The following is a 26,952-nucleotide window of genomic DNA, read 5'->3' as shown; positions in this document are numbered from 1 at the left end:
CAAAGAAACCTGCTACTCGGCTAGTTCTGTAGCTGACTGTCTTGCTGGTAGCACAAACATGCTATTAAGTCCCAGTACATGGCAACCTACTAGAGCACACAAAAAGATACTAATAAACTCATCAGTCTGAAAAGTTAAACGATGATGCACCAGCCTTTGACAGCCTGGAATACCACACTATGATTTCGTTACATTTTGCAGTTGGTTTTCCCCCCCTGCAAAATTCTTCACTCTTCTTTAGTGAAAAGAATCTGGCCAAGAAATTGATGCATCAGAATACTTTGTTTATCCAAAAAATCTGCATCCCGTCTCTTAAGAACTAGCTGGTTGGATAGACCTGTTCATTCAAGTTTTTTACTTGTGAAAAATAATAAAACTCCAATACCACTAGATTGAGTTAAACAGTAGGGGTTTAAGAGGAAGCAGTTGCTGTTCTTTTTTCAAAGCACTTATCACAGTGAAATGTGGGTCCATCCCTCCCCCTCTGCATGCCTCTGATCCTTTTTGTTAGGGGTGCAAGAAATATCAGAGTGCTGAAAGATTATAAGCAGATTTGGACTGTGCCACAGGCCAGTCCACTGGAATTAATAATGTTTCTCTGCAAGGTACATAATTTGCGGAAGGCTGGGCAGTTTGGGTGACAAGCAAGTCTGCGGAGAGTTTTCCACACCTCTTATAACAGGCAACAGAGACATTTTCTAATGTTTAAAGTAACAGACAAAGAAACATTGTTTCTAATACATACAGAAAGCCCACTCATTAGTTGTGTTAGTTATTCTTCAAATGGTTTGAAGTTCAAACTTGGATTAACTTTCATTATTGTGATTAGGTACTAGAGAACAACTCTGCTCAAATTTGTTGGTATAAGAACTGCTCCATTGCTTTAAGATTTACACAATTTAAAAGTGTCATCATCACCAGTTGTTACCAAAATTTAGAAAAAAAGTTACTCAGTGCTTCCTTCTATGCCCTTGCATCTACAGAGCTCATTCTGCAGCTAAGTGGGATGGACATGGCCAAAAGACTGGTAGAGCTGTTTTCTTTTGTGTCCAGAGACTACCTAGTTCCCACAGATCTGTTTCACCTATGTACAAAATTTAATTTTTCTTGAGATATTTATGTCTCTGGGAAGACACAAATACAGTAGCTTGCATTTCTCTGTATTTTAAATACTGTTTTATAATGGTCTTTCCACTTCACAGTGAAGAATCCCTTTGCTCCATGACATCCAACTCTCATTTAAAAAATACCCAGGAATAAGAGTCGCAGGCATAGCTCACTTAACTATGCCAGTGGGTAACTAGAGAGGTATGGGTATATTCCTGCAATTTCTCTGAAAAGAACACAAAAATCTCAACTCCTTGCTTGTACAGGGAAACACCTCTGCCTCCACTACACATGGCTTTCACATTCCTAAACTAACTGAATGAGCATAGGTTTCGCTGATACTGACGGGCAGTTGGCACACAGGGAGGGTTCTGTCTGGCCACCCTGGTACCAGGCACACACTAATGCCACAGCCCAGCCGATGGCCTAGCCCTTCAGAAATATGTTGGTATGTTACATGGGCAACATTCCATTGAAGACCATTACTTATGGTTGACTAGCTTGTACCATATCTTATTTTATAGCTGAGGAGGGAAGAACAAAAGTGACACAGCTGCAAAAAATTCAGAATCAAATCCTGCATGATACTATTGACTATATTTTCCTCTTTGTGATGCTGTGATTTACCACCCACAATCTTCTCGTCTCTGTGTCCTCAACTATAGATCTTCATGTCACAAAAAGGCTAGATCTTGCCATTCTTTTTCCAGACTCTCATTCCACTTCATTTCCCATCAATTTTTTCTCAACATCAAATCCAGAAAGAATTATCTATTTCTCTCTATTGTACAGAAATATGCAACAGACAGTAAAATATCAAGTGTGGGAGGGGAAATTTCCACAGAAGTACAACAAATTAGTCTGATACTCAGAACACTTTTCTCTGCAAAGCTACTGAAGGCTCCATCAGGATTTCTTTTCCACATTTCAGTTGCTCTGTAGAATCTCTTCCTGCACCAATGATAGAATTTTAGTTAAATGTTATTTAACTAGAACATATTGCACAGCTCAAGCTAACAGCTATTTATTATACTTACACTTATAGAGAACTCCTAACTGGTGTGTAGGATTTTTCTCAGATTCCTGTGGCAACTGCTATGCTTTATCATACAGTTACACGATATAAAAAGCAATTTTAGTTCTTGGGCACAAATGCTTGCTGTTTAAGCTCCTCTCCTGGACTGAAGTTCTTCAGAAGGAGTTCCTTTTAATCTCATGAAGTAGAAACCACAACACTTCCAACAAAACTTTAAATGAAGCAAAGTCATTCTGTCTATCCAAAAGTACCATGTCCCTTATTTGTTCTCTCCTTTGAAGAAAGTGAGAACAGTAACAGCCTCAGTGTGTTGCTCTTCACCATGCTCTTTTTATGAAAGAGTATCAACTGGCTTATAACCATCATTCAGTGACTGAGCTTTTGGAAAAAAAAAAGTGAGGTGAAAGGGTAGAAAGCTACCGCGATGACTGCTAATGGATCCCTCTATCCATCTCTGCCTTGAACTCAAGAGCAAAGCAAAACGCGAAACACGGAGTGAGACACTGCTATCATAGCTGGGGCAGCGTGGAGTGGGGCACAGGGCAGTTATAAAGAACACTAGGTCCAATTAGGGAACTTTGAGCATCAGGCTGTTGAATTCCCTATCATTTCCTGGCACCACTGCCTTTAATTAGGCCTTGGATTGATTACTGCCTTTGTTCTCCCTTGACCCACCACTGACTCTGACAAGGGTTGTATTTTCCCCTGCTACAATTAGAAGACAAACTTCTGAGTGTCAGCAAGCATTACACAGGCAAGAAGGCTGCTTAAAACTACAGAGCCTGTAGAGAGATGTGTTTGTGACATTAGCCCACACTTCTTTCTTTGAAGAATGCAGTAGGCTGGAGTCTGTCCTAGTCCAGCAGTAAATTACAGTTAAGGTTAGTCTAAATTTGCCAGTTTATTTATATGCAGTGTCTGGGTAAAAAGGAAAAAAAAAACCCCACACACACAGAGCAGGACTAGCAATACAGAATCTACCTGGTTCTTCTGTAATCCAAAATAAGTGGAAGGTAAGCAACAGAGGGTGGAAAGGACTGCTGTTTGAGCACTTAATTTGCAACTAGACTGGAAAAAGACATTTTGTATACAGATGTGTACATTGCTTTCTGGCAACCTAGAGCATTACAGACATCCACAGAGCTAAAGCCACAATGCAGAAATACATTAAGAAAGTAGAACCTGAAAGAATGTATCACAGAAAATCTGTTTCCTCATTTATTGTTTTATGTTTTGTATTTTGGTAGCACTCATAGGCAACAGCCAAAAAAAACTAAAAAAAAAAATTAAAAAAAAAATCAAGATCTCTTATGCCATACACTGTACAAAGTCGGACAGATTTTTCCCAATGAGAATTTAATGTCTTAGCAGAGAGAAAGGAATCAGGGCAAAGAAACAAAGGTAAAAATAACTTGTAGGTAGCATAGTTTGTTCAAGGCCATCTGATTTGTCTGTGCTACTGCAAGAAAGAGAATTCCATCTTCCACATAGAAGGTTAGCAACTGTTCACTGTGCCACATAGTTTGATTCCCAGGACCTGTGTTTTGATGACAAAAAGCAATCAGGCTCCTTGTGACTGTGACAAGTTGTCTCACTCCACCATACCTTTGATCTCTAGTCATCTGTTCCACAGGGCAGACAAAAGGCTGGAGGGTAATTCACCAATACTTGTGAATCATTTGAGCGCATTTCCAAAACTGAACTAATGTATTTATTACTAGAAGTCCTGATATTAAAAAGTTTTAATGCATTTTGAATAGTTAAACTGTCTGAACATGCATGGGAAAAATCTTATTAAGCGTGATTCTCATTGATAAAAGTAGGCAGCTCAGAAGACATTAGAAACTGATGGCAACAAAAAAAATTGGGTGGTGTTTTGTTTTGTTTTTTTTTTTCTTTCTTTTCCTTTCTTCCCTCTTCCCTGGCCTTTTCTCTTCCCATCATTCATGCTTGGCAAGCCCCCACCATGCAGGACAGCAGCCACCCATGGAACCAAAACAGTACTAGCCAATTCTGCCAGCAGACCCAGGTGACCAGTCTCTAGAGGACTTGCCCAGGCAGAAAATTAGCATCTAGCACCCATATTCCTCTACCACATCAGTGCTTCCACCACTGCAGGCACATCCATCTCCACCAGAGAGGGAAAGCCATTGTCGAGGCTCATTTCTGCCTTGTACCTACTATTTTGGCCTAAGAGATAGTTGCAATATGTGAGCTTTCACATTTGCTCCTTGGAATACAGGGGTACAGCAAGCTCAGAATCTTGTGAATTCAAAAGCGCGCTTGCTTGGTGTCTGGCACCCAGGTCTGAGATTAGTCCCACTATCTCTTTCAAATTTGACTGCTAGAGGCATAGGTTTATTTTTACCAAGAAGCTTCTACAAAGGAATCTGGGGTTTTTTTGTAAGCTTGTCAAAATAGCTACAATTCCAAAAAGGACCGAGACAGTGACTGGGTATATGGGGCAGAAACGTTAACAGCAGGACAGTGATGATGCAAGGGAAAGAGAGCAATGTTTACTCCTAGGATTCCTTGAACTTGTTGAAATACCTCTAACAGGTAGAAGCATCCCTGTATTTGTATTAAACCCCAAAGTACGATCAGCAGTCACAGTCAGGGGACTTGCAATTAGTTCTCTTTTCCACCACAGATGAATGAAAAGAAAGTGAATTAGCAGCACAACAGCCACAAAAAGATGCAAATCCAATTTCACTTCCAGTCTACTCCCTGTATTAGTGGAACACCATGAGCCACAGTAGAGAAATCTTACCCTTCAGGACCACAAGATCAGCTTAAGGTCTGTGGTTACTGGAAAACTATAACAAAATTAAGTTTTGAAGCACAGTAAATTGCCCAGGCTGTAGTTTTGAGAAGTGCAGTGGTATCCCACAATAAACTCACAACGCAGGGAGAAAGTGGTATTACCAGGATGTGTTATTTTGTGGCTTGTAGGTTATTTTTTCAGTAACCTCCCTATAATTAAAATGCAGATGAGTTAAATAAGTCTCCTGGTGCTTTAGCAAAAGTCCTCGACTTTCTCAATACGTGTCCATCCATAGTTTGAACATAAACTGCTTAGCCATCGATACTTTCCAGTCAGCAATTCAGACCTCACAGATTCTAGCCTTGCTGAACGCCAAAGGGATAAGGCAGAAGATTTCAGTGACTGCAGATTAAGAAATTATGCTGGATTTGTTCTAATTACAAGCACTTAGTCAAACATATTCATTCTGTTGCAACAGAGATGCAGCGTTTGACTATCTATCATCAGATAGATACTCCTCTCACAGGCACAGCATGGCAGGGGCGAAGGAGGATACTGAATGCCGAAGGCCCATGTCTCAGAGGAGCTGCACGGCTCACGGCCTGTGCTGACCAGAAACACAGAACCAAGAGCGGCCCCACGCACTTGGTGTCACACTCCCTCCCAAAGGCAGAGAGCCCCTGCAGGAGATTGCTATGCTAGTTAGGAAAACCAGCACAGGGTAGAAGATGTCCATGTTGTACAGCTCCAGAAAATCAGCTTTCTGCACTGGACTGACTGTTAAGGAGACAGACACCAGGACAGCCCAGGGCAAACACCTCAGTCTCAGCATGGTTAAATCACATTTTTGCGCAGTTTGCACAGGGGGAATACAGATGTGTCTGTAAGACGCATTTATGTTTTTCAAGCACCTTTCCCCTTCCTACAGGCCTTCTTTGATTAGATGCTATTTAATCCTCTGCTCATCTCTGCAAGTGGTCACTCATGGCCACACATAAGTAGCACACGGAACACTATATTTAGACTGTTACTACTGTCAATACTATACTTGTCTGTCTTCTTGCACTGCCATACTAAACTCCTTGCCTTCAAATCAGTTCTAAATGTAGGCATTCTGTCAATGGAATTGGCATCTCTCCCCTTTTTTTCTATCACCTACCAAAAAAAAATATAGGGAATGCTAAAAGAAGTGCCTGTAATTGAAGATTATTGTATCTGAAAAGGTTGGCTTACTTTTCCTCCTAATTGTAAGTACATTTTTTCATCATGCAGTCATAAAATGTGGGGGAAAATATCATTTGCCTGTGACTATATGTAGTCACAGTGTTTACACATATTCTGATGTCAGATGAGCAGTTTGTGTCTTCATCACTCAGCTGGGTGTAGAAATTTGGCTCTAGAAAACACAAATACCTCCAGACTGAAGGAGAACATAGGTGAAACAAGGTCTGATTTACTGAGTAACATTTCATGCATTGATCCTCCTTCTTCTAGTACCAGAAGTTTGGGGAGAGGCTTGATTTTGCCAGGTTAGCTCTTTAACAAGCTCACCATGACGTCAGACAAATAACTGCTGGCACAAGCAACAAGGCAGAGATGTGCGCTTGGGAGGACAGGACTGCAGAAGCAAGGCAGCAGGGGCTCAGAGAGACTGCACAGTTTCTTGCCTTGGGGATGCTCATAATTTCACTGCACAAGCCCCAGAACAAGCTGCTCTAACACCAAAATCCACCCTGTTTTGAAGAGGAGGCTGGACTAGGTAACCTCCAAGAGTCCCTTCCAACCTGAAATATCTGCCATCAAGCCTGGCAGCACTCCAGCCCCGGGTAGCTGCACTGGCGTACTACACACCTTTCCAATGCCACAGAAGTGGATCGGTGAGCTCTGATTGAATCTTCCAGCTGTGCTGATATTTGGTAAAAGAATTATTAAAAGAGGCGATGGGGGTATAAAAACAAATTGTAGCTTTATTGGCCCTCTGTTTGTAGGCAGATCTACCTTTCCTCTCATGCAGCCAATTCAGCAGGCTGCTGTTAACCCCGTAAAGATTTAATTGTGCCATGTCACCCCAAGTCAGGCAGCTTGTTCACATTATCACCTCTGATGTGAGCTGAGAGGTTCTCTTTGATAACACCTGGCACCCAGAGCGAGGCCTGCTTTGATATCTACATACACACTGCTTGCTCCCGTTTTGTTCAATGTTCGAAACTCTTGCTTACACATCTGCTTTTAGTTATTAACGTGTGAGCAAGCTTGCTAAAGACAATAACGTATCCCCAAGGCCCTGACCTCACTTAAAACTGTATTTTCATTATTCTCTACCACCAAATAAAAGACAATAGTAAGGCTTGGCTAAACGCTACTATAAAGTCAAGTCTAACACGCAGAAGGAAAAGTTGTTATGACAGCGATTCCAGTTGTAGCTCTTAATTCCTTTAAGCCAGTCTTAAGAAGCCTTGTTTACAGAACCACCAAAGCCTTTGCTGTTTGCTAGAAGTTGTAAGAAATTCACAGCAACCCTGAAAAACAAGGCAACAGATTTTGGAATGTCTTCACGAACCTGAAAATTGACAAGACCTTTCACAGTAAGTTTCTTTCCTTGCTAATCAATAGCAAGATTAAAATGAAGGAAAAGTAAAGTCTGATCCATTCTGTTTTACCAGCTCCTGTAGACCCTGGCTGCCAGGCAACACAGCAAGCACTTTCCTTAGGGTCAGAGTTAATTGCTATAATCACAGAGCCAGCAGCAATTCTATCCAGGTGAGTCATTAGTTAGGGAAAAGGAAATTATCAAGAGAGAGCAGAAAATGGGGTAGGGAGGTTAAAATAGCATAGAAGGTCTTTTCAAAGGAAAGAAGTATACAGTGTGTTTGTTGGTTCCAGGAAGAGAAACAGCAGTATGTAAAGAAAGCACAGGGCTGTAGCCAATTAGCAACTCCATGTTTTGGGTGCTCTAACAAGCCTCAGACTGCCTGACAGGATCCTTCAACAGACAACGATGAAGGGAAATACAAACTCCAATACTGCTTCACCCAACATCAGCAACACTGGAACAGCTACAGATACATTTCACCCTTCTTTTACACCCTGTAGTTTCACCAGGGTCACTACAGTTGCCAGAATAAAAACAAAGAGGGAGTCTTGTGCAAGATGTATACTTTACAGTGAACATCATTATTTTCCAGTTAATTGTACATGCACTGCAATATGTTTCCAGTGGATTTTCTATCTTAATTCCTATGCTGGTCTCCAGCTCACTCACAGCATGCCTCTGGAGGTCTGACATAAAACCAGCATTTATAACAGAGTGTGCAGGTTGCCACAGATGGTTCAAATTAAAGGCAGCCTAACAAGCCATTCCACAGACAAAGAGGTAGCACATCCAGCGCTGCCCACAATGAGAACGGTGTCTCCAAACATGCCTGCCTCAAGAGACATTACAGATCTGATGCTCAGTCTCAGGACCCACAGTTACAGGAACAAGAGCTACAGGACTGGACTCTCAAGGCACGACAACCAAGCAAAGCAAGCACGTACCCGTAATCCAGCCATCCAGCAACAGTGGGGTCAGCTTTATAGAAAGTTACTCTCCTCTGCATTAGGTGCACCCAGCATCAGAAGCACTTCAGAAGCCCCTTTGCTGCCTACAGCACTATGCAACAGTTCTATGAAGCCTAGCAACTTGTAGCAGACTCTGGCAGCCACCACAAGAAACACAAGATCAACAGCATCTGAGAGACTTTGAAAAACTCAGACAAAATATCTACAAAAGCAGAGGTGGTTAGAGCAGCAGCATACACTCAAACACTCCTTAATTGTGGATGATTAAAAATTTTAATGTTACCTTAAAAAGTTACCTATTCATGTCACAGCCAGCAGGAGAGAAGGCATTAAGTGATATAGCTACTACAGCAAATGTTATTATTTCTTGTTCTTAGCACATTTTTTTCTAAAGGATGAAGCCTTCTGAGAAGGGGCATTCATCCCTGAGATCATTCTACAGAACTGCAGTAAAGCATTAGCCTGGTTTCCCATTCACCTGGCAAAACAGCAGAAAACAGAGTAGCTTGGGGTGTGTTTTCTGCTTACTGTTCTCAGGGTCTCAACATGAGGGTCATTAGGATTACAGACAGGATCTAAATAAGTGTTTGGAATACTAATAATGATGCTTATGTTTGGATCAGAAAGGATGTAATCAGAAAAAAGTTACAGATGCTTTTCTTTGCTTGACAAGTATCACAAGAGCAGTTAAAGCAATGCAATCTTCGGTTAAAAGAGAATTACAATCTGAAAACTGGTATTTCTGCAGTGTAAACTTTGTGAATAATGACAGTAACAACGAATGTCTAGGGATAGGAAACAGAGGGAAACAATTGAGATAATGTGTAAGCCAGTACACATTATCTCAAATAATACTTATAAATTCTAGACATATTCTCAAGATAAAGTTTTTGAAAAATAGGAAAATGCTTTCATAAACATTTATTTCTCCACTGGTGATAAAAACACGGAACAATCTATTCCAATTAAAGTTCTAACTAACAAAATGACAAAGACCCCCTTTCTGTTTTTTCAGATACAATTTAATAGCATTTATACGTTGTCAAGACTTGCATCATCCTTTTGATCTCTGGAAAGGCAGAGAGGCAGACAGAATACAAAACAAACATTAACAAATACCACATGAATACAGAATGCCTAACAGCATGCCACTCAACAGCAGACAGCCAAGGACAATTAAATTATTCATAGATATGAACTGTCCAAGGTAGGAGGAAAAAAAGAAAGAGAATTAATAAACACTCTCTTGAAAAAAAATCACAAAAAACTCCACCCAACCCCACTAGCAATTTCTTCTTTTTTTTTTGTTAAACAGTCAGCTTCTGGTACTATTCAGAGAATCAGAAGTCAAGGTCTTTCTAAAAGACTTTTTGTCATAACTGGGTAATTAGTTACCGTATGTTCAACTGCCATATTCCAGTCTCTTTAAGGCCAACAGCTTTGGTATGCAAACCACAACTCCCTTCTTCCTCTCCGTACAGCCAGAAGAGCCAATGCTGAGCCAGCACACAAGAGCGGCTGCAGAATGAGATGGACAACATTAGCAAGAAAGGAAAAAGCCCGTTAGTCAAGAGCACAAGCATGTAAAGAAACCTGAACTCCATTTTACGCAACCAGTTAGCTCACCAGGTTCTGTATCTCCTCTCCTCAGCTATAAAAATAGAAGCAGCAGACATTTTACTGAGATAAGATCTACACATGTACTCCAGTAATGGGCATGCTGCTGCAAATTTGCAACTGTGTGAAGTCCAGTGACTTCCATGAGCATCTAAGTGTTGCAAACCACTTGACTCTACCTCAAGAAAGATCTGTCCTCTTCCACTGAGTGACTAAAAAGGTCTTTTCCTATGGAAACTTCAGGGGGGAAAGTCCCATTCCACACCACAAGCAAACAAATATTAAAGCTTTTTACAAAAAAACAGCAAGACTGACAGAAATGGTCTGAGGGCAAAGGCTAAGACAGCAAGAAACTGAGGACTCTAGCAGTCAAGCACCAATTTGAGAGAGCTGCAGCAGCAGGATGGACAGCCATCAACACCACAGCAGCGTGGTGGGACAGAACATATATCCTCACCTCAGCTGCACCCAAACTCCGTCAGATTTCTTTATGTTGCCAGCGAAGGCAAACTTTGGCTAAGGTGCTTGTCATTGTAATCTGGTGGCCAAGTTATGTGTGTATGATAAATCCTACTGCCCTGACACTCAATGTTACTTTCTGCTGCTCTGTCAGAGGCTACCAGTTTATATCCTTGCAGCTAAAACCACAGTTCATTTCTCAGAGCCCTGAGGTTTTATGTATTGACTGGAATTAAGAGCAGTGAATTTATCTGGATCTTTATGTGCTGGGATTATATATTCACCACCAAACATCGGTCAGTCTCAGCTTGTTTGCCAGGTTGGCCAGAAACTCTACTCTGATCTCAAGACACCTTTCCATCAAAGCTTAAATTGCCAGAGTGAGTTTCAATGACAAGCCAGTCTAGAAAATTGTCTCAAAGAAGTTAAAAAAAAAAAAAAGTGTTTTGAAGAAAGGCAAAGAGCAAGTCAGATTCTTTTCATGCATCAGTGATGTTCAGTGGTAACAAGGAAAAGATGAGAGGCTTTACTTCAGTGCAAAATAGGTTTGCAGACTGTCTCACTGCCCTTTGAAGACTGTAATCATGATTCTTTAAAAAGCAAAAGAAAGAATTCAGGAACTTTCCCTTTTCTTTCCCAGCCACCACAACCTCTATTAAAACAACCACGACAAAATAAAGTGAACAAAAAACCCCACACTTATTACTTACCTTAACTATACACGTGTCTGGCCAAAGATCAGAATACATAGAACACATTTCATTTTAGGTTTCCACAAGTAAAAGACTTGTCCTTTACTCTGAAAGCCATTTTGTCCCATTTCCAAAAGCTGTACAGCTAATCAGCAAAGGACACTGGGAGTTCTGCAGCCATTGCTGCAGAAAAAGAAATATACACATATACGTACATAAAGAGAGCAGACTCTTATAAAAGCTGCACTGAAGCAATGAATCCTATCCTCTTCTTTCATATGGAGCTGGGTAAATAATGGCACAACAGAGATTTCATTCATGCAGAGGTCTAGGGTATGCTGGGAAGTCTCCGTCCGACAATTTGCTGCAGATGCTTGCTTAGAGGAGTCATTTATCAGTGTCACCCATGCGCATTACTACACACTGCTTCCTCGGCAGCATGATTCCACACCAGCTTCCCTCATAGCACACTCCGGTCCTTGGTATTTCAGGCACAGAAATAGCCCTTATCTGGGCTTCAGACGTGTGTGCTCTTTGAAACGATTCCCATTATCCAAAGCGCATGCATTTGGAGTAGGAAAGCAACAGAATTTATTTCCTTTGCTGATAAAAAGAACAGCAAATTAAGAGAAGTCACAACAGTTTGTCTTCGCCTTCCTCTTTACACCCCTGTTTAGCTCATTGCTTTTAAACAGCTAACACAAGTATTCACATCAGTAGAGCTGAATCTTGGAGGATACAGGTATCTTGGATGTTTCATCTCTTGTTATACTTAAGTGGAATATTAAACAGGCAAGACAGTGACAGACCAAGCTAGAAAGAACTAAGTAACTAGGACTGACAAAGAAGGTTGGCAATTTAAAGCACTTCAGTCTGTGAAGTGCTTCATTTAGAGCCATCAGCGCCAGTGCATTCAGCCCTCGTGTATACCCCACCACCTTTAGCTCTCCTCTCACACCTGAAGTCTTTTCTATTCTGCTTTTAAACTATTTAGAACAAGTACTACTACTTAATATCATGCCCTTAGAGTGGCCAGTATAATACTACTACAGAAATAATAAGCTCAATGCTATGAGAATTGAAATTAATCTGGAAGCCAAACACTGTTTTCCTTCAGAGACAGGCACAGGGAAAGGAGAAGCCAGGCTGAATTCATAAGTACACTCCAGAACATCGAGTTCTACCCTATTGCTGATGCATGTCATTGATTTGCTATGTTGGGCAAAACTGTTAGTGCAATGTGTCGAGTCCCTATTTTATACCAAGTTTCAAATTGACAGTATGGAATGTACAGGTCCTTGTGACTGGTAAATAAAAGAGAAATAAATTAATTGGATGTAAGAAGGAAAAATCTAGTTACATCCTTAGATCACAGGAGGCACCAGTACACCTTAGTCTTTGGAAAAGTTAATTTCAGAAAGAAAAATACCAAAGCACATTAAACCAAAGGCAACTTTCATTTAACTGCCTTCTAAGTCTTCTGACTGCTTGTTGGTTTCTATTTAAATAAAAAAAAAAAAAAAAGAAAAACTAATGGGGATGGATTTTTCAAAGAACAACAACAAAAAAGCAACCCAAAACAAAACGCAACCTTCATATGAAGTATTTTTGTAAAGCTTTACAGACATAAGCAAAGCACCCCCACAGTGAGCTCAGCTTTTTAAAGAACTTGGATTTATCATGCATTTCCCCCTGCTTCCCCAGTGTGCCACCTTTCCCATTGAAGCACCTTTGCTGTCTGGACCAACCAAGGAACACTTCATTTCTGTCTCTATAGCCTATCTCCTTCCTCTTTAAGCCCTGTACTTCTCCTTGCAGTGTGCCTTTCCTACTCTCAAACCAGCTTACCACAGAACCATAGGGGTTGGAAGGGACCTCTGGAGATCATCTAGTCCAATCCCTAACAAAGCACAGTTACCTAGAGCAGGTTACATAGGACCTCATCCAGGCAGGTTCTGAGTATCTCCAGAGAAGGAGACTCCACAACCCCCCTGGACAACCTGTTGCGGTGCTCCACCACCCTCAAAGTAAAGTTCTTCCTCGTGTTCAGATGGAACTGCCTATGCTTCACTTTGTGCCCGTTGCCCCTTGTCCTGTCATTGGGCAACACTGAAGAGTCTGGCCCCATCCTCCTGACACCCACCCTTAAGGTATTTACAGATTTATAGGCATTTGTAAGGTCCCCTCGCAGCCTTCTCTTCTTCAGGCTAAACAAGCCCAGCTCCCTCAGCCTTTCCTCATAGGAGAGATGCTCCAGTCCCCTCACCATCCTCGTAGCCCTCCGCTGGACTCTCTCCAGTAGCTCCTCATCTTTCTTGAACTGGGGAGCCCAGAATCAGATGCAGTACTTCAGATAGGGCCTCATTAGGGCAGAGCAGAGGGGGAGGAGAACCTCCCTCAACCTGCTGGCCACACTCCTCTTAATGCACCCCAGGATCCCATTGGCCATCTTGGCAGCCAGGGCACACTGCTGGCTCACTGTCAACCTGTCTTCCACCAGGACACCCAGGTCCCTCTCCACAGAGCTGCTTCCCAGCAGGTCTGCCCCAAGCCTGTACTGGTGCATGGGGTTGTTCCTCCCCAGGTGCAGGACCCTGCACCTGCCCTTGTTGAACTTCATCAGGCTCCTCTGTGCCCAGCTCCCCAGCCTGTCCAGGACTCACTGGATGGCAGCACAGCCTTCCAGTGTATCAGCCACTCCTCTCAGCTTTGTGTCATCAGCAAACTTGCTGAGGGTACATGCTGTCCCTTCATCCAGGTCATCGATGAATAAGTTGAACAAGACCTGGACGATAACTGACCCCTGGGGAACCCCACTACTTACCAGCCTCCAACTAGACTGTGCACCACCACCGACACCCCTCTGAGTTCTGCCCTTCAGCCAGTTCTCAATCCACTTCACTGACACTCATCCAGCCCACACTTCCTGAGCATTCCTATTAGGACATTATGAGCGACAGTGTCAAAAGCCTTGCTGAAGTCGAGGTAGACAACATCCACTGCTCTCCCCTCACCTACCCTTTAGGACACCAAAAGGTGTTGGCCAATTTGCTGTAAGTGCTTAACCCACTTCAAAAACGGTTGATGATGATGTTAAAGCCAAACACCCAACAGTTCACCAGTTAAGAAAAGGATAAAAAGATGACTGCAGTGAGGAAAGCCATTTTGAATTTTTTTTCTTTTTTTTAATATCAGAGCTCTTATCAAGAACTTGTAAGAATCAGATCACAAACGTTCATTTAAAATGAGAAGGCATTTCAATGAGTTGCCTGTCCCATTTCATATTCCTCAAACAGTCTCTTCGCAGGAACACTAAATCAATGGCTTTACAAAAACCAATTCTGCAAAACCTTGCAGAGCTTTGTTTTCATGGTGATAGGAGAGTATACCCAAAAAACTCGCTTAAGCCAGTTTCTTCTTTTTCCCACCCCACCCACCGTAATTCCTTTCTCCTACCTTTAATTCTAAACCAAAATCCACAGAATTTTTGTCAAATCCATTATTCAAAAATGGATTTGACACACAGGAAAAAAGAAAGTCTTATTAGGCATGCCAAAAGAGCAGCTCTGGATTCAGGCTTACCACCCATGCTGCAGAAACACTTACAAATCCATCACTAATGGCCTTCCAGCTATCCATCCTTTCCCCATGTTCAGTCTGCCCATACAGCTAGCTATTCCTTTCTAACAAATACCATTTTAATTGCATCTCCCACTTTGTTAGCCTTCTCGACCTCCAGTAAAAGCCATCTATGGTCTAACAATCTCCTAAATCTGACACTTGCACCGACTAGCACACTTGTATGCCTTCCTGCTAGGTTCACACGTATATAGGCTTATTGTCAAGAATTTCCATTAGAAATCTAATAATTATGAACTGAAATGACAGCTTTCAGACTAGTGGGAGAGATGCGGGGGTGGGGGGTTCAGCAATTGAAAAGGGAAGGGTGAAAAGAATATGTACATGTATTGCAAATGCCCCCTGTTACTAAAACTTCATTGTGCCTTTCTGGTGCCAGGGCTTCTCCAGTCCCAACACCTCCCTCCGAGCAACAAATGCCAGCCACACAACCTCAGCCACAGTTAACTCTTCCTGTGGGAGTACTGCCAGCAATTTCAGCAATATTAACCCTGGGAATACTAACATGATTTAGAGGACTTGTTAAATTTTAATGATACTATTAGAAAAGAGGAAAACACACAACTCACAACTCCAAATTTGGTGCATTTGGCTGCTGAATAGGATATTAATGTTTTTCTTTGCCGAGCACTATTAAATGAGCAGTGAAACTAATAGAGAAATGAAGAGTAATGACTTCTATTCTTGCTGTTCGGTGCCTGCTCAAAGCCAAGACTGCCTTATTGCCCACCAGGCTTTCTGCTGGAGTCCATCAGGTGGATGGAGTAAACGGGTAATTCTTTCAGCATTTGGCACTTAGCAGGTCAGAGGTTCATTTAGCTAAGAGGCACAGAAAAATAAAACTGTCCAATTGAAATAGTAGCATACAACCATTCAGGCTACCGGTTAGAAGGTAGAAGCCCGCTCTCCTGAATAACTTCAGCACTGAGTTCGGCTTTAAGAAGGCAAAAGTTTTCCCAGGTGACTCTTAGAAGAGCTGGGACAGAAACACGCAAAGGCCAAGTTCTGCCCCACTTTTAGCAAAGGACTCCAGAGCGACCATCTTCTTCATCACTGCGGAAATCATTCATACATTCAAGTCAAGTACACCTGTGAGAAAAGGCATGGGCAATTCCCAACAGAATAACACAGCAGCTCACAGAAATTGAGGGGTTGTATTTCTTAGTCTTCATTTATCTTCAGTTAATTATGATGGTGGGAATGAAAGATGCAGAACTTGGGGAAAATTAATTCCAGTGCTGAGGTGGGTCTGCTCAAACAGTTATAAACACAGATGAAACTCTCAAACCACTGTGCATTTTCACTTTTTCTTTTGAAAAAGAAAATATTTGCTGTAGTAGATGTCAAAGTCTCCTTTCATTTGTTTTTCCCCAAACATCCATGTGAGTAGAATTTTGTTCCTGTGCAAGCCCATGGAATAGAGAAGCTGTTGTGAATAATCAGGTGCAAATAAACAATCACGTCAAAGTATTTATGATTTAGGAGGCACAGTAAAATGTAAGTTAGAGTAGAGGTTTGTTATTAATAAGTCACTGAAAATGTGCAGGTTAAAACACATTTGTAAAAAACAAATACATGTAAAGCAAGTCTCACTTGAAGGTAATTTGGAAGCCAAAACACAAATAGACCATATTCCTGATTTAAGATTTTCCTACAGACGCTAGAGGTGGATGGATGTTTTACATCAGTCATATTGCACCGGATAAAGACATCCTATCTCAAGCATACATAGCTCCTCTGGCACACACCACTAGCAAGAAATTTAAAATGTTTTCCAGAGCCACACTCACATTGGCTTGCAGTATTTTTACTGAAATAAAATAATTGTTACAAGGCGTTTGATGCTCTTTTCCTGAATTACCTAATCCATTGAATAAGATCACTGACCAGCCGCTAACAAAGTGGATACCACAGGGCCTGTAAGTTAAGCTCTCCTACTTGTAGGGCAACAAAGTGAACAGACTCAGCCCTACTTTGTTTAATAGGAAGGCACGATAAATTTAAATATGCAAAACAAAAGTCTTATACTGACACGGGATATACATGTGTGAATCTAGAAGTGTCCAGTTCCTCCTGAGGAGAGGGAAGTCTTTTGTTTTCACCACAAATTTTAAACTAAGCCCAGTTTAATACCCCATCACTTCCTTCAGGTCTCCAACAGAAATTCCTCGGCAATTTTCCCCCCCCCCCCACAAAGACTAGTACTGAATACAGTTTCAGAGGAAAACTGAGATGAGGAAACCAGTCTCAAGGTTTCTTCATACCGAAATTTTTTCCTCCCTCCCAGAAAACATAGAATATTTTGTAATCTATAAGAAATGCAAGATCAACCATAGACTGTATGATTTAATAGTACAGATCGAACAGAACAGCAGGTCTTGATGACAGCTAAAAGTAAACACAGTTGAAGCTGAAAATAAATTTTAAGCAGCACTTCAATACTGGAGTGGTAAGTAGCTTTCAACAGACTTACTATGCTGTATTATTTCAAATAAAATAAATTGAATTCTGATACTACAACAATAAATCCAAGCTGCAGTTGAACACATCAGTTTCTTAAAACTGATTCTTGTGTATAGCTGGCATAGTATTTTCCTTTACTGTCTCTACTGCAAAGTAATTAAAAAGTAATCGCTGTATTCTGCGCTAGTTACAGCTGAGGTTACAGTTGGATGCACTGTGCTGCTCTCATCAGTACCTTTCTCAGGGATCCCTGCTTTCTCGCATCTGCTGTTGTTAGAGCACATCTAGTCACTCCCTGACCTTTCAATCAAAAGATCCGAGTTTAGCTATTGAGAGTGTTTGAACTATCTATCATTTTGATAAGAACCAAGGCAAGGAGCAACACCACTATACACACAGGAGACCTGCAGGGATGCCAACTTATGACCTTTATATGGAGAGGAGAAAGAAAAGGCACATAGGGAAGCCCAGAAGGGGCCAGAATCTCTTAGCCCTGCTCAGCCCAAGCAGCATGTCTGACTGCCGCTTCAAATGCATGCAAGTATTCCCTGCTTAGAGGTATATGACAGGTAGAGCTGTGGCCTAAATGAAATTCTGCTCATCTCGCTGAAGTCAGAATCCTGTCACTAGGGCCAACTTCATGCAAGTCACTAGGCTGACAAGGTTCAGATTCAGACATTTTCTCTTTCCCTTCCCACTTCTTTGCTGTTTTTATAAGTAACCAGCAATAACTCATGTTATACAAGGAAAAGAGTTTTCGCTATTTGACAACTCCTGCAGGATCTTTTGAATTGCCTCCTTTCCAAGCCCAGAACTATCCAGTCACCATTTCCCTGCCCTTTCAAGGGTCTTGGGTTGGTCTTGGAGAAACCTCAAAAACGCTTTCATCAAAACATTACTAAGCTATACTGTAATATCATCTAAAGAGGGGAGGGGAGGGAAAAGAAGCACAAGCAAATATATATTCTCATTGTAGATGCTACAAGACATTACAACTGTACCAAGAAGGTGTCTGATTATATATTTCAGGTTTTAAAACCAGAGATCTAAACATGGTCATTAGTAGCTTTGTAATGCTCACAGCTGTTTGGGTTTTTTTGTTAAAAAAAACAAACAAAAACCTGGTTTAATGTAGGAGGGTTGCCTAGAAGGCAATTGAAAAATAAAACTGGACAACATAAGTCACTGGTGATCTGAGTTCCACAAACCTCTGAATAAGGATGCAGCCTAGAACAACCTTGCTCCAGTGACACCCTATGTTAACACAAACTGTCAATGAAACATTGCTAGGTCTTTCAAACACGCAAGCTGAAGCTTCCAAAGAAAAGCAGTATTTCAGTGTGTGACCACAGCTGACTGCTTGCAGTTATTACTCCACCACTGCTTTCTAGAAGAGCAATACTATAATTAATTGTCATGACCTCCATCAGTGTCACAGTGCAACCAAAATTTGGTCCAATAATGGGAAAGACTGTGGAGGACACTTTAGAACTTTACACTCTAAGGATTCTACTTTGTTTATCAGGCTGTTGTTACATACCACAGCTTGCTTAACTCAAAGTACTGTGCAATCTGCCTTTCTGCAATCAGGGATAGTTCTTGAATTGCAGCTTCAGCAACAAATAACATGGACTAGCAATAATTTATCTAATGGTGGAGGGAAGACCCCATGCTTGCATTCCTCACACTTTATTAACATACCTGCTTCTCAAGCTACAGAATGACACTTTGCTAAGATGTAAGCTAGCAATTTAACTTAGAACACCTCTCACACTTTTGACATGCTGACCACATGTCACAAAATGCTTCAGTTCCCACTACATCATTATGTAAAGCATGATAGGCAAGTTTATTGCCGTGGCAGGCTGCAAGTTCAGTGCTTGGAAGCACCCCAATTATACAATGTCAAAGGCTACGTGCTGCTGATGTGGCAAAACCGCGAATGTCTTTTGACCCTACATACACAGCACTGCAACATTCTAATAATCTGCTGACACAGGCGTGAATCCCATTACACACCGATGGCCTGTAGTGGTAACGTGTTACACTTTTTCCAACACTGTGTGGGGAATTCAGCATGGACTACCATCCTTCCTCCCCATCCCCTTCCAGAATTGTACATCAAAATCCTACGCTTGTTCTACCAGATTGCTACAGATTTTGCATCATTTACTTCTAGGAAAATAAGACTACCTAAAGATACAAGGTGATTTTAGAGATCAGTGCAGCATTCACAGAGTGCATAAAGCACCCTGAAGGAGCTTGGTCACTTTATAATAGCCTGGAATGAACAGGCCAGCTACAGACTAAGCATGGGCTGTGTATTTCTGAACACACGTTTTCAGATGCACAGCCAAATCTCTGTAAAAAAATATGACTGGATCAAAATTTTGCTCTTCCCTGGAGACTTACTTCAAACAAAACAACAATACTTCCCCCCTCCCCCCCCAACAGCTCTGCCTATGGTCTCCTAAAAGTGTGGTTGTTTTTTTTTTTGTCTTACAGGAAAAACACCATAGTCTCAATTCACTAAACATAGTCATAGGCCTGTTCCTCATTTCCAGGGTACTCAATGGCGAGCCTTTTTGATTCCATGGAGAAAGCTGCAGAGCTAACAGTTTTGACAGCTTCCTAGAAAGCAGTCTTTAATATACAGTATCTTCATCCTTGCCTCGAAGACATTTGCAAGCTTGAAAGAAATATTTATATCATGTGACACATTGACACTGTGGATTGCGGCAGTAAGACAGCAAGACTTCCAGCTGCTCCGAGAAAAGGGTTTACATTAGCTCGTCAGAGGCGAAGGCATATCCGTTTGTCTCCTCTGGACCTCTGCAAGCAGCTGTGATTCCAGGGCAAATGAAGTAACTTGTGGTTTCCAAACTTGCCAGGAAACATACAGCTGCAAGAAGATTCACAGATGAGTTCTGCTAAATGTTTGGTATTGTGACCTGTGATGCAAAACAAAAGAATGGTTGTCGTTGCCTAAACTTTAATGGAGTTAATCCTTCCAAATGCTGACAAATTACTGCCCCAGGCCATTTAAAATCACATTTCTAATGCAATAATCCTATCTGCATTACAATGAGTTGGGATGAAATGATTAGGTGCCTGAGATTTTTGCACAGTGAATTAAGTCACCATGCAGACTGGCCGTGCTTGTTCACAAATTAAAGGTCTGGACGGAAATGAAATTCCATTATTCTGCCACTTGCTAAGCTTTGAGGAAGGGTTCATTACTGTCGTGTCTCTACTGGGAATGTTTCTGAAGTAGCCACAAGCTACAGGAACCTATTTTTCATTAGATCATCTGCAGGGTTTCCTCATTATTGATAATTATTAGTCAAGTCTTTGACTACTGAACACCTCCAAAATGGAAGAGGCTAATTCCACAATATGCAAGCAAAAAATGAGACAGTGTGTCAGTGAATTTGTGCAAAAAGGAAACAAAACTGTATCCTGCATGCAAGTCCCTTTCTTCCCCCCTTCACAGACACACTGTGCTAAATCAGTATTTACCCATTTCTTCTACGCAGAAGCACAGACTTTTTAGCTAGGAGATAGTCCAGAATATAAACAACCCAACAACATCAGCGCGATCCATCTCTAGCGCTTCAAACGTTACCCTTACTTCCTGACCCAATCACAACACGCCCAAGCAGCTATTCATGTCCACACGTTCAAATTACCTCTTGGCTTGAAGGCTGTATTCAGGATTTTCAGAACAGCATACTAATAAGTCCATAATCACCAGCTTGAGACTATTCTTGTGAGCATTCAATTGATTATTTACACACAATATAATCTGACACTCATAAATATAGCAACTCCTCAGTTAAACATAATGAACTTTTTTTTATTGGATGCCTGTGAGGTTAGTGTTCCGTGGAAGCCAGAGGATATCACAAGTTTGAACTCAAGGCAACCAGATTTCACACAAATTCTGATAAACAGGGAGTGTGATGCCGTAAGCTTCTGTGCTAGAACTTTGTCTGATACCCTTCTGAAAAACCATAGCCTAAGAAAAAGCTTAAAATTAAAAAAAAAAAAAATCAATATTAGTAATTCTTGAGACAACCCTTTTCATCATGCAAATGTTTGACACTAACAAAAACCCACAAACAATGGCCACCAAATGCTCCAAGATCCATTCAGTCATAACCCGCAACGTGGAACTGCAACAACCACTTGTGCTAGTCACTTCCCACGGGCATGCTTCATGTGGGGGTTACAATAAGATTTCATTCTCATAAAACATAACCCCTTGTATGCAGATAATTACTGTACATTATTAAGTCACATCTGTATCACAACAGGGGAAAAGGAAACAACAAGCTTTCAGCATTTCTTTTCGTAATTGGCAGGGAACCTGGCATTTTAAATGGTTAAAATAAACTAGCACAACTATAATTCTATACTCCTCACCTTTGTGCCTCAGCAGCCCCTCCCTCCCAACCCCAAGTTTTCATCCTGATGATGTATTAGGAGAGAATGCTTCTATTTAAAACTGAAAGCTCAACACCTCAACACTGACAATGAGCTACTCAGAAGCAGTTTGCTCTAGGTTAAGTGTGGCTTTTTCTGTACCAAATGAAAAGCTTCAGTACACAGCTTCACGCATAAAGCCTGGTCTGTTTATGCAGCAATTAAGTATACCATTACACTTTGCAGATATACACAAACCTTTACATGATTACACACTGTAGCAAACATCAGTGTAGGTTCACATTCAGGTAAGTTATTGCAAATTCCAGTATCTGCTACCAGATACGTGTCAAAACACAGATACCCTCGTATTCTGCTCGTTCTGCAATACACAATACCCAGGGTTACAGGCATTTCTAAATACAGTATAAATGTGAAACAGGTGCCGCAGACTACATTTATAATGCTAATGAAAATTCTGGGCTGTTTTCAACAGCATCAACACAAATCACCATGTAAGTCAGCTAGATCTAGCCGACTAGAAGACGACTGAACAACTAAACGGAGCATTTAAAATGTACCCGCTAAAGGCAAATCACCCATTAGCTGTGTCCTACTAGGCATCACAGTCTTGAATTTTGAGATGCTTTGCAAGTTCTGAGGGAATACCCAGAATCAGGAACGTGATTTGCTCCTTCTTCCACTGAACTCAGTGGCAGGATCAATTCTAGCCCCGCAAAAGCCTATCCCCATAGCAGCAATCAAGAGCAAACCTCGCAGGACCCTGGAAAACACCAGCTATGTTAACATGGCATGGTAGACTCCATCCTCAATCCGAGCTGCAGTGAGTTTTGCCCAGACATGTGACAGGTTCTCACACTCTTGCGAGAGATTCTGTACACCTCGCCCTCAGAGGGCAACCCCAGAGCACTGCTGTGGCACACGCCTGGCTGAGCTGGCGGAGCCCACGCCAAGGCCAAGCAGGCACCGAGGAGGCTACCCCATGGACGCCAGCAACAGCAAACATGCAAGACCAGCACAGCACACCCGATCCAAAGAAGCCACTGGCACTAGCCATGATATTTGTATCCTACATCACCTAGATCAAAGCCTCGCTGCGCTGGGCAGTGCCTGCTGAAGGCAGAAATCACAAGCCCAGAAAGTTCTTAATGGCTGTAAATAAGAAAGGACAAGAGATGCGGATGCTTCTGCAAACAGCCACAGGCAGGCAGCACCCCTCCACGGCAGGGCACTGTGAGTAAAAAGGCTGAGTGCCTCAACAGGATTGAGCCTGCAAGTGCTATTAAGCATAGCCAACAGGGCACCACAGCCCACGGAGACCACCTCACTGTGGCTCCTTCCTGCCACCTAAATGCACACACTGAACAGCAATGGTTTTCTCAGTGGCAGTCTTACAGAAATGGAAGGTTTGGAAAGGAGACGTAGGAAGAAAAAAAGAGCACAGGTAAGGGGGTTAAAAACGGAAGTAAAGCTTACTACTGACGTGAATAAAAAGATTGGCCTGTACACCATCAGCTAAACTATGTGAACAACAGAATAGAACAAACAATAGTAACAGAAGAGCAACATCTCAGGAAGGCTAGGGTAGGCAACAACTACCACTGCTGTAATAAAAGAAGCCTGAACAAATCTTTACACGACTGCAAAATCTGTCAATTTCCATTTAACACTGCGTGAAGGATACAAAGCCTTGACGCTTCTGTTTTATCCTCCCTCCACCCCCAACCTCAGTCATTCTGGTGGCTCCCATGTCTGTATCAGCAAGTTCCCACCTACACCCACAGCTGGTAACGACTGCCACATCACACAGCCTGAGATTTGTGAAGATTTTGGCATGGGACCACTTTCCAGGGAATCTACCACGTATTAATACGGTCAAACTGACTATCAATTTCGGTGGTTCCACCTTTGCCTTTTCATGAATAATTCAGTTAATCCAGCTCTTGAGACAAGGTAAGAACCAGCCCTTGACTCTTTTGTTCAAGAGAGCACCAACCCCCTCTCAAACAGCACACAAATAAATAATGGAGAGTACAACACAACAGCAATACCAGGGACCCTTTTGCAGTAATCAGCTCTTTTCCATGATATCTCTTTACCATAACGACCAACAAAAACTCTTTGAAGTGGAAGAGTAAATATTATCATTTGATAGTACCTGGACCCAACCAGGCAAACAAAATTGCATTGTGTTGCAGTCTGGGAGTTGCAGACCCATTCACACCCCAGTGCTCACAGGGTTGCTACGGAGGAACCCAGTGCTTACTATTTTGGTAGCAGGGGGTCAGCCAAGGGCTGCTGGTCACTCTCGTAGGGCTGCTAGCCTTATTGTTTATATGCACAACAAAAACAAAAAACAATGCCAAACAAAACAAAACCAAGGGATTTCAGAGTATGCCTTTGGGGGTACCAGATCCTCCAACAGAGGCAGAAAGCAGACTTCCAACTCTACCCATGATCAATCTGCTCTTAAAACCTGAGGCCAGATTTCAGAAATGCTTGCATAACCTTTAGGCACAAGATTATTCAACCCGGTACTCGGGGTCCGGCAGCTTTGAGTATTTTTAAGTCTCCTTTTTGATTTAAAAAAGAAAAAAAATCAAAAAATCTAGCACTTCTGTGTAGGAGAGAAGCATCACCGAGTTGTCCTTGTGTTGACAGTTGGGTTCCATGCCGTGGTCTGCCACGTCCTCCCTGGGTGACCCTCGGGCTGACAGCGTTCCAGTGCCTCAGCTGAACCCGAAGCTACGAGAGGGGCTCTGCTGCCCCCAGGCCCGAAATCCGGGTACAAACCAGGGGCATCAGGCCAGGCTGCCGGGTCGCGGGATGCTTCGTGACTCCATCCCGTGGGGACGGATCAAGGGGAGCAAAAGGGGCAGGGACCGACGACTCCCGCGCGGCGTTCCCACATTCGCTCGCCCCTCGCTGGGAACCAGCGCGCGGGGAGAGACAACGCACAGCCCCGCCACGCAGCCGGAGGGGTGCGGGCGGGGAGCGAGGGGGGCTGCCTCAGCGCCCGCCCCGACGCCCGGCAGCCCCCCCGGGGGACCGAGGCGCCCCGCTCCACCTAAGCGAGCGGAACCCCGATACCCGCCGGACGGCGGGCGGCGGCGGGGAGCGCCGCGGGCCGTGGGGCCCCCCTCCCGGCCCCGCTCCCGGTCCCGCCCGGCCCCGCGGTCTCACCTTGCCGGCGGCGGGCGCGGGGCCCAGCAGCCGCAGCGCCTGCCTCTTCAGCTCCGCCAGCCGGGCGCTGCAGTGCTCGCACCAGGCGCCGCGGTCGGAGCCCGGCGAGGAGCCGCCGCCGCTGCCGGAGCCCGGAGAGCCGGTGCCGAAGCCCGGAGAGCCGCCCAGCGAGCCGGGGGAGCTGGTGCCGATGCCGGGGGAGGCCGGTCCCGGCGAGCCGCCGAAGGAGCCCGGCGAGGAGGTGCCGGAGCCGGGGGACGGGGTGCCGGAGGAGCCCAGCGCGGAGCCGGCTCCCTCCGGGGCCGGGCGGCCCCCCGCCCGGGACTCCTCGTACGCCTTCCGGTACCAGCTCTCGGGGGAGAAGGGGGCGGCGGGCTTGGTGGGGGAGCAGGCGTCGGTCACCTGCGGCGGGAGAAAGGAGCAGCGGGTCAGGCAGGCGGCCCCGGCAAGTTTCCCTCGGACGCTCCGGAGCCGGCCCTCCCCGGGGGGAGCCGAGCGGGGCCCCGCAGCCGGGCACCGCGCCGGGCCGCCCCTCCGCCGCCGGCTTACCGCGTATTTTCTGCTCCGCGCCGTGACCGCGATCCTCTCCTTATTTCCAGCCACCGAATTCATGGTGGCTTCGCGGCGCTCCCGCGGGAGGATTTCCCACGGGTGTCCTAGCCCGCATCCGACGGGAGCGGCTGGTCCCGGGAAGCGCTCCGCGGGAGCGGGCGGCCCCGCGACGCCCTCAGTCCTCGGGAAAAGGCTGGGGGCCGGGGCTTCCTCCCGGTCGGTTTTCCCTCATTGTCTTCCCTCCCAGCCCCTGCTTTCACAGGGGCGGCGGCATCCAGAGCGGGATGCTCCCGGGGGCCGGCGGCACGGCCCCGCTCCGTGACCCGGCATCCGAGCCCGCCGCGGGGAGCGGGAGCCGCGCTCGCCCCGGCCGAGGTGCCTCTCCACCTCCCGCCGCAGCCGCAACTTGTCTCCTTCGCCAAGGTTTGTAACCGAGTTGAAAGAAATCCTCCAAAAAATATCGGGATCCGGGCTCTGGGAGGAGCCTCCGCGTCCCTCGCAGCCAATATCCTCCTGCCCGTTCGTGCCTGACGGTTTTGCAAGGCGCGGGGGGGGGCTGCGGAGCCCGGTGCGGTCCCCGGTCAGCGGCGGGGCTGGGAGCAGCAGGCCGGAGCCCCCCCGCAGCTCTGCGGGACGCCCCGGCTGCCGGGAGGGTCCATTTTATTTTGCAGTATTTCTTTGATTGACGCCTGCTGATTTTCCCCCCTCTTCTTGAAAAGGACGGGGGCGGAGGGGGGACCTTGTTGCTTCCCCCACAGTTATTGGTCAGTTGGCTCTATTCAGGGCTTTAACGAACAGGATTTCACAAGTGTGCCCAATCCTCCCTAAATGACTAGGAAAGAAAAGCAAGCTGTGTTTGTGACAGTCACTGGCATCTCTTTTCCGTGTTGGAATTCTACGTGTATTAATTTACCTTGCAGTCAAGGGCATAATAAATTGGTTTCTTCACAATGAAATTCTACAGACTTTTGTCCCTGTTTGTCCTTATCCATCTTTCCCTTCCAGTTATGAATTCTTTTTGTAGGCTGTGTGTATCTGGTTACGTATTCTCCTGCAGACAGCACAATCATCTCTAATAAACCCCCCCCCCTCAAAACAAGTGGCCGGTTTTCTCAGAAATGGATGCAATAAAGAGCTTAGCGCCAGATCCCCCGGCAGGGCCACAGCGCGGACGGGTCGACGCGATGGAAAGGGCAGAACACAGGGGACTTGCCTCCACCTCTCCATCCTCCTATTGTGACTTCCGTACAAACGCACCCTTCCAGCGTCCCTCCCGTACCTGGGCTGTACCAGCTGGGAGGAAACAAGCCCAGCCCGCCGCACCACCGCGCGAGCCATCTCCCAGTGCCTTCCCGACCTCACAGACGCTCTGCCAGGGGTGAAGGCGCGGAAGACGCCCCGCTGTGTTCCGACTTGACTAGGTTACCGCCCTC

The 26,952-nt window shown here is 44.2% G+C and overlaps 1 protein-coding gene across 1 annotated transcript in view; it reads right to left on the bottom strand.

Annotated features, from left to right (window-relative positions):
- The window catches only part of KIF26B (kinesin family member 26B), a 304,924-nt gene extending 278,982 nt beyond the window's left edge, over window positions 1-25,942 (bottom strand). The window contains exons 1-2 of the mRNA XM_075412645.1: window positions 25,517-25,942; window positions 24,968-25,369 (exon numbers count right to left, since the gene is read on the bottom strand). Coding sequence (XP_075268760.1) covers window positions 24,968-25,369; window positions 25,517-25,579 — 465 coding nt within the window. The 5' untranslated portion in view covers window positions 25,580-25,942. The remainder of the gene's footprint in view (window positions 1-24,967; window positions 25,370-25,516) is intronic.
- Between the last annotated feature and the right edge of the window lie 1,010 nt (window positions 25,943-26,952).

This window comes from Opisthocomus hoazin, chromosome 2 (assembly GCF_030867145.1).
Source record: "Opisthocomus hoazin isolate bOpiHoa1 chromosome 2, bOpiHoa1.hap1, whole genome shotgun sequence".
NCBI lineage: Eukaryota > Metazoa > Chordata > Aves > Opisthocomiformes > Opisthocomidae > Opisthocomus > Opisthocomus hoazin.
This window is presented reverse-complemented; position numbering and strand designations above follow the sequence as displayed.